At 38.3% G+C, this 8,749-nt stretch overlaps 2 protein-coding genes and 1 long non-coding RNA gene across 3 annotated transcripts; 2 read left to right on the forward strand and 1 right to left on the reverse strand.

Annotated features, from left to right (window-relative positions):
* Nucleotides 791-2,352, forward strand: LOC109947572. The gene is made up of 2 exons (XM_020558038.1): nt 791-1,365; nt 1,828-2,352. Exons 1-2 carry the CDS (start codon nt 816-818, stop codon nt 1,830-1,832), a joined length of 555 nt encoding a protein of 184 aa, XP_020413627.1. The 5' UTR covers nt 791-815; the 3' UTR covers nt 1,833-2,352.
* Nucleotides 1,271-4,116, reverse strand: LOC109947574. Its single transcript, XR_002270338.1, has 5 exons — nt 3,943-4,116; nt 3,758-3,823; nt 2,414-2,468; nt 1,806-2,327; nt 1,271-1,356 (listed from the first exon to the last, which is right to left on the reverse strand). It is a non-coding gene; the product is annotated as an uncharacterized LOC109947574 (long non-coding RNA).
* Nucleotides 6,604-8,068, forward strand: LOC18786833. The gene is made up of 2 exons (XM_007218127.2): nt 6,604-7,624; nt 7,706-8,068. The coding sequence occupies exons 1-2, from the start codon at nt 6,674-6,676 to the stop codon at nt 7,832-7,834; spliced, it is 1,080 nt and encodes a 359-aa protein (XP_007218189.1). The 5' UTR covers nt 6,604-6,673; the 3' UTR covers nt 7,835-8,068.

Below are 8,749 nucleotides of genomic sequence, written 5' to 3' on the forward strand. Positions count from 1 at the left end.
CCCATTTATAAATGCCCCAAAACATGGGTATGAACTTGAAAATGACCCTATAATTTGGGAGGTCTTTTGTAGTTGTCCATTTTTTATTTTTGAAATAAATCTTTGTCTTTTATTTTTTATATATTTTAATTATATTATTTACTTCCTTTTTCTTTTTCTAGTCCGCATGGCGCAATATGTATGGTCCATGTGGATTCATTGATTGCCACATAAGCGTTTTAACAGAGGGATTAGCAGAAGCACTAATGGATACATGAAAGTGTTACGAAAATGAACATTAGGTATGAGACTGAGACGAAAATGAACATCAAGTACGAGACTTAGATGAAAATAATTTCGTATATGAAAGATTGAAACTTGGTAAACTTCAGAGTAGTAAAATAAAAATTACCCTTCTATTTTTATTTGTTCAAGAAGATGACCATCTGTATTATTGTTGTTTGAGTTTTCTTTCTTCTCCGACAAAGCTAACATATAACAATTTGATTTAACCATTTCTGGCTAGTGAATTATACTATATCAAATGCCAAAATTATTTTAAATGAAAAAAATTCAAAACAATAAAGTTATTTATTTGATTCGAGGCGAGGTAGGGGAAGGAGCAGTGGTAGGCCCAGAAGTGTCTCTTTCTTTCTCTTTGATGAGGACAGGGATCAAAGTTGATTCTCAAAAAGCTCTGAAATTTTGTTAAAAATTTATAGTAACATGACTCTTTCTACAAAGACAAAGCCTCAGCGTGTGCCTTCTTCAAACCCCACCACCATAGCCTTTCTTCTCCAAAAACCCGAAATCCAAAACCCAAGAATTCAACAGTGATGTCGACCCCTCTCAAGCCAGACGCTTATGTTCTTGCAAGCCTAATGGAATCTCACTTCAAAGAACTCGATCTGACCCCGGAACTGTTTCTCCCGAACAAAGAAGAAATGCTTCTCATACTGGACAAGTGCTTCTCACACTCTTGCCTGGAGAAGGCTATTGCAGAAAAAATTGCTGTCGATGAAAGCGATTCAGCCGATCAGATTAACCCCAGTCCAGTTGACTCTGCTCTTCTCAAGGACTGCGTGGCGCAGGTTCGGGTGGCCAGCAACAAACGCTTCATCAAAATTGTGCATTGCTACCTGCTCAAAGCAGGAAAGGAGAAAGAAGCTCAAGAGTACCTCGAAAAGGTGAGCCCTGCATCCCGGGTCGATCACTTGGAGTCCGTCAAGATGTGGAATTACCTTACTCTGCCATTCCAGGTGCTCAAGGTAATGGAGGATATGGGATTAGGCACAAGCCCTTTGAGTTTCTCCATGCCTCCAGCACCACCTGAGGTTTTTCCCACTCCGGCACCGGGCTGGAGGCCCGGCCAGGATACTGCCCACGGTAACATTCCGGTACCTCGTATTAGAGGCCTAATTGACAGCTTCGTAAATAATTTCGAGTTTTACTTTTACAGCAAGCCTTTTTTTGTTTTTGTTTTTTTTGTAAAATATTTATTCTGTAAGAACTTTTTTAATTTGAGTTTACTTGGGTAATAAGAAAAATTTGTCTGGATAAACGTAGATGCTTAGTCAATAATTACGTTTATATATATGTTTTAGCATCGAGTAACAGAGCATGACAGGATGTAACATAGCATTGAGTAAACTGTGGCCAAAAGCATGATTTCTATCTTTGGAGTACTAGTTGGTGTGTCGTACACGGTCTTTGTAATTCTCTATGTATAGTAAAGAGACTGTTTCCTTCGTAAAATAAACGTAGTTAAGATTAATTGTATGAAATTCTTATGTATGTGATCTATTTTGTTGTTGAAAGATGAATACCTATGTTTCAATCTTGCTTCAGGATGAGGCTGGCATTGTGCCTGAGACCAAGGACAGACCTTCAACAGCCGTGGAGCCTAACTCTGTTGGACTAGTTCTTCACGTTGGTGAGGTTACAGACCGGTCTATGATGGATGCTGCAGCTGAAGACAAGAAGAAGAAGAAGGGGGTGATGGAAGTGGAGTCTCCTCTGGCACAGACTGAGCATTACACATTTATCCTGTTTTCTTTCTTTTTTCTTTGAAGACTACAATTGTCCTGGTTTTAATCTGGTTTGTTAATTTCAGATTTCTTACCGTATTTGTGGCATTAGAATGATTCGATATACACTTGCGGTATATGTTAGGAGCTCAGTTTTGAGCCATGACTTCATGCATTCCTTTTGCATCTGTACTTGCTGCAAGGGATATGCATCCTTGTTTATGTTTGGACATCTTTTTAGGATTGGCTGATCCTGATAAGAATGCTGCCTTGATATAAACTGATGACCCGCCACTTGCACAATTGCACTCCGTTTAGTACCTGAGAATGCAGTATAAATTTCAGTGAGAACCAAGATTTACTATAAATTCTAGGAAGCATGACAAGTCCCAAACTAGTGCATGTACCTTAAATATAGTCATTGGCTGCGTGATTCATGAAGTCCTTGGGTGTTATTGAATTCTGCATTCGAATATGGACGTATAATTCACACATCTGAATTATAATGATAACACGATACAAGTTCAGTTCTGTTTTCTCAGCATGATAATCAATCCTCTATATATATGTTGCCCTGTAAGATTGTAAGGTTCTCAGCACAAATGTTACCGTCATGTGTTACTATAACGTTGGATCCAATTCCATAATCTAGTGCTGGTACTCTTGAATCTTTGCATCATCTTTTTATTCCATGCTATAGTTGCATGTATGTATGGCATGCAAATCACTAATATGTATCTATTTGTGAAAACAGGTTAAGCTGCAAGGTAACAATTTCCTTCCCTGATGGAATTTCTTACAACACCAAGCATATTTCCTAGGTTAGAAAGGTAGCAACCAGATTCATCCTCTTAGAACAACTTGCAAGATTTCCCATATTTGACTTCCTTTAGCATATTCCCCTGCTTGTTTTTAAAACCCAGAAATCCCCATTCCTATAGCATATTGAGTCTATTTCAGAGATGGGATGAAGTTGAAAGGTGCCTCTAGCTCACTATATTGAGCCTATTTCAGAGATGGGATGAAGTTGAAAGGTGCATATCAAGTCTATTTTTGCAGAATCTGGAAAAATGCCATGATTTTACACTAGTATTGGTTTATCTGATATAAAACCAGATTAAAGATTCCTAGTCGTATGAATCTTGCAGCTTAATCTGTACATACTAAATACAACTGCTTATCAATATGCCACACAAATGTTCCAAATCGCCATATTTTTATCATTTGCCTCGTTTCTTTTGGAAAGTAGAATATCTACCATTCCAAAAGACAAATGCATGCCCGACACCCAAATCCTCTTGAGTTTAGTACAGAGTACAGACACTTTTGTTTACGTCTCAAACCCAAACACTCACGAACACAAGTACTTGCTTGTGTGGCCTCGTATTCTATTACCCAGAAAAGAAAGAAAAGCTCTCAAGACAATTTGGGAAAACCCTTTTCCTGTCAGTTTACAAGGCCGTGACAGAAGCCAATGTTAGCAAATACTAGGGAAAATATATAGCCTATTTGTAAAGGGGGACAAAGCACATATTCTGTTATGAAAAAAAAGGTTCTTTGCCTCTCTGATAACATATAGCTTGTCATTGAATAAAGCAAAATTCATGCCCAAAATAAGAAATCTAGACCCTACATCTATAATAATTTCATTGCTTACTATATTCATAAATGTAAGAATATCCATCATAAGATTAATCATTTGAAACTTCATACAACTTTTTCCATCAAGATTGAGTGATTGCAGAACTTACACATCAATATTGAATTTGTATTACTGTGAACAGTTATGAAGAACCCCCGATTCTCTCAGATGATATCTGCAAACCATTAAAAGCCCAAAAGTTTTACGCCATTGCTAAACACAGAATCAAATAAAATTCAACAGGATTGTCAGATTCAAATTGCCATGAATTTAATTCCATATCAAATTCCTCACCTCATTGTGGCAGCTGAACCACCCGGTAATTATCATCAACCATAGGAGAGCGCTAAAGATCTTGCTTTGGGCTGGCTGTCTATAAGTCCCAGAACGTGAAGCTGGTGTCGAAAACCAACAGCACGCCAGCCATATTCATAGTTCCATACGGAGCAACATATGTGGAGGGTGCGGCGTTTGAACGACTTTCAAAAACAAAATTTTTTTAGGGAGGGATTATATATAGAGGGGGCATTTCAGTGGTTTTCCAAAATACAATGGGCAAAATTGAAATTTCAAAATCTTTGAGCTTCATTTTCAACTTTTTTGAAAAGTCATTATTTTTTAGTTTTACTTTTTAGCGGGAAGGCAAAATACCGACTGATAGAGTAACAGTCGCAAGGGTTAATTATTGTTTCACCCGTTCGACATGGATGTTTGACCTCACTTTACTTTTGAAACTAAATTTTTTTCATTTAATCACAAAAATTTCTAGAAATTGCTGAAAATTTTCTTACTTGACCATTTCCGTCAACAAAACCGTTAAGTATGCTGACTTGGTATGGGCATTTTAGTAATTTTAGCTCCCTTATCTTTTCTTTTTGCCACCGCTATCCACCCTACCTCTCTCTCTCTCTCTGACCCGACTCGACCCAACCCTCACCCTAGACATATTTTTCGTTCAGTAATTTCATTAAAAATTTTCACCTATGTCTTTTATTTTTCTTGTCTTTGCACTCAGTGGTGGATTCACAAAGAAACAAGGGTGGTCAAGTGAACTCTGCAACCCCAAAATCCTCCATTTGAGAGAAGAATTTTGACCCCTGCAAATGCCCACCATCTGTTTGATAAAATGCCCCAAAGGTTGATCCTTGAGTCTTGCGTGCAGTATGTAGTGCATTCTTATTCTTTCCTCTCTTTTTTAAGCGATAAGATAAAACGACTTTGTTTCAATTATATTTTTTGTTTGTTTTTAAAACCTGGGTAGACGACCTCGTTTTTGCTAAATTGAAAGGGAAAAATAAAAAGGCCAGCAGTGACTACAGAGTTATAACCCCATCCCCAGTTTCAATTTAATACCATTTTAAACACTTCAACCCTAAATCCCCAACCCAACCCACTTTAAACACTTCGACCAAAAAGAACCCCTCAACCTTATCCAACCATCACCCAATCCGACACCCCAACCACCCTCCCGCGCAGGTGGTCGGAGAAGAACCCACCCGAAATCCAATTTATTTTGAAATTTGGATTGCTTCCTCAAATTTGAATTAAGTAATAAAGATTTTTGTTTTTTTGATTAATTAGTTTAGGTTTTGTGGTAATATCAATATTTCAACTGTTAATAACAAACAAAATTCAAGCAAGTAAATTAATATTTCAGCTAATTAATTAAATTATTAAATGCTATATATGTACGTTTCCTGACAGGAATTCCAGATGAGAATTTTGACGAAGTGATGAGAGGTTAAAAGAAGCTCATGCCACGTAAGTATATTAACAATGTGGACTAGAATGGACGGAAATGATCAAGTAAGAAAATTTTATCAATTTTTAGAGATTTTGGGAATTAAGTGAGCAAATTTTAGTTTTAAATGGTAAAGAGACCGAGCGTCCTTTCCAGTAGTGAAACTGTAATTAAATCTAATGACAATGACATATGTTATGCTCAATCTTTTTTCTTTTTCTTTTTCTTTTTTTTTGGGGGGTTATGGGGCGGAAATGAAGGGGGGATTAAAAATCTTTCTAATTTGAATATTAAGAATATAGAGGCAATAATGAGAGAAAAATACTTAAACTATGATGAAGTGGAAATGACATACCCGACTTCAAACATAATGAGGTGGAAATGACAACGAGGTTAATTTGCTTGTTACCATAAAGACATCTCAGGAGCAGAAGGAAAAACAATAATTTTTAAGGAAGGCGAGAGAGTATTGCACTTCTAATTTTATAATTTTTATGAGCCGCTATCTTTGACTTTCCCTCATAGCTAGCTCAACCCTCATTCCCACCTCCAACTGAGCGTTTCACATAGGAGCAATTCCAGTTCAGCAAGAAAAAGGATGTTGTCACTGATTTTATTTTTGAATGACGTGTCAAAGCTCGCGCCTTTTGCTCCGGTGTCGCCTTCAACTTCAATTTCAATTTCTCGGGGGCGGAAAGCTACGACTTCAACATGAAACTTTGTGTGATATCAATTATTAATAAGTCAAAGGAAACGACATTATAACTTGGAGGCGTATCTCGCAGCAAAGCAAACAAACACTTGCTTTGAGTCATTCGCATCGCAGCAAAAATAAAACTTGGGGTCCCATCTCGCATTGCAACAAGTTCTCGCTCACAAACTCTCATTGACAAGTTCTCGCTCCCCAATTCGCATTGCAACAAGTCCCCAACTCGCATTGCAACAAGTTCTCGCTCACAAACTCTCATTGACAAGTTCTCGCTCCCCAACTCCCAACTCGTATTGCAACAAGTTCTCGCTCACAAACTCTCATTGACAAGTTCTTACTCCCCAACTCGCATTGCAACAAGTTCTCGCACTCCAACTCGCATTGCAACAAAAAGAAAACTTGGGAAAACTTGGGAAAACTCGCAAGGCAAATTTTCTTTTTTCCCGCGGGCGCGTGGAGTGATACAAAGTGACTGACTGTCTTGCGCCATATATATCCTTCAAGTTTCCAAAACAAACGTCTCATATCTCTACTCTTCATCCCGAATTATTCATCCCTTCAAGTTATTAATAACCATGTCGTCGTCTTCTCCTATTGCTCCCTCTATTTGCCACAACTTGGCCGATACGCTACTCAAACAACTCCGATCTCATCCGTTTGCCCTCTACCCCGAAATGAACCATGCCCGTGCACCCGAACCTTTGGCCTCAGCCTTCGGACCCAAGTCAAAAGCCAGTGACCCGATTGACCGTGAACCCGAACCTTTGGCCCCAGCCTTCGGACCCAAGTCAAAAACCGGTGACCCGGTTGACCGTAGTGCCAAAACAACCCGATACTACATGGTCCTCCTGACCGCCGGAGACAAAGCTCTTAGCCCAGAAAGCATCCGAGTGATGGACGTCACCGACCCGATTCCGAAGGGCTGTATGGTCAAAGCTCGCGCCTTTTGCTCCGGTGTCGCCTTCAACTTCAATTTCTCGGCGGCGGACAAGTTCGACTTCATGAAACTTTGCGTGATATCGAGTGATGACGACTTCGGCGGCGATGAAGGCCGCACAATAATTGATCTGGATCGGGTCAGTAACTCCGAAATGGCCGACCCGAACATCATACACAGCCTGGCGAGTTCGGCGGCGATGAAGGCATTCGTGTCGTCCGCGAAGGAGATCAACCTCGCCGAATTTGTGAGTCGTGTGGGTGACTACGTGGCCACCAAATTCGGCGAGGAGAAGAAAAGCGAGTACCTGAAGATGTTGACTTCCAGTGGACTCGGAAGTTTGGACTCGGTGGAGATATGGCACATGTTGACTCTGCAAGACCGAGTTATGGAGGCAGTGATGGAAAGCTTCCAAGTCGGGCTGTTTATGAAAATGCCCATAACCATTGACATGCCAATGCCATCCACCGCCTCCATGACCCACCCAACTCCGTGGGCATTGGGGTGGAATGTGGGTTGCTCTTCCGCTAAAGGGTTGAAGCCCAGGCCTTGCATTCCAGACCTCAACCAAGTTGCAGTGGACCTACTGGTATATATATGTATTCTCTGTTTTTTTGTGTAAACATATATACATGTTTGCATATGAATCCTTATGACATGATAATTTCAGGAAGTGGAGGAGGACACTGATAAAAGTAGTGTTGGTGAGGTGGAGGGAAGGAATGCCAAGAAAAGGAAGGCGGAGGAGGCTGCTGGAGAGGAAGCACAGGCCGATGAGGTGCCCAAAACAGCTGACTGATGAACCACCTTGATGAGTTTGATGGTTTAATTTCGCACTTGCTCAGTTGAGTAATATTTGTATGGTGTGCTAGTAGCTAGAAGATAAAATAATAAAAAAAAGTAGCTACTATCTAGTGTTATATGTTTGGATATTTTATTAAGAAGCTGAGCAGATTTTCGGTGTGCCACTGTCACTGTACATGTTACTTGCATATTGACTGGTTTTATTATGAGGTTGACGATGAAACAATAACTTTTTGAGTAATAATGTGAGGAAAATCACGTTTGAATATAACATAATGAGGGATGCATATAAAATAATTAGTAAATTGAGCTTAGACCCATAAAATTCATTTTAAATCACCTACAATTCCCTTTGTTTTTCTATTTAAAATACCCAATTTTTTCAAATAATATCCGATGACTAGGATTCAACTAAGCAAGTAACCTAATATAACTAAAAATCTGATTTATTGTATTTTTCGGATTCCAAAACTACCCATATTTATAAGTTAATGTGTTATGGAGGTGTGTAACTAACGACACAAGTTGAATTTGGAAAGATCTCCAAATGGTTGTAATGGATGTAGGAATTAATTTAGAAACTTATTTGAAATTAAATATTAAATTCAACATTAACGTATTAGTAATCTATAGGTGATTAACGTTTTGGTTTATTTAATAAAAAAAATTATGCTGTTTTCCTTTTATGAATTATATGACTAGTAATCTATTTTATTATAATTTAATGAATAATAGTGTACATTCTAATTATTTTGAAAAATAATTTGATAATCTATTTATTGTTTGTTTTTTGAAAAATATTTTTTTTTAAATGAACCTATTTTTTCTCTAAATAATGTATCTTTTTTTCTCTCTAAATAAAGCACCTATTACTTGTTTTATGAAAAATAATTTGATCATCTTTTTATTG

This window comes from Prunus persica, chromosome G2 (genome assembly GCF_000346465.2).
Source record: "Prunus persica cultivar Lovell chromosome G2, Prunus_persica_NCBIv2, whole genome shotgun sequence".
Classification (NCBI taxonomy): Eukaryota; Viridiplantae; Streptophyta; class Magnoliopsida; order Rosales; family Rosaceae; genus Prunus; species Prunus persica.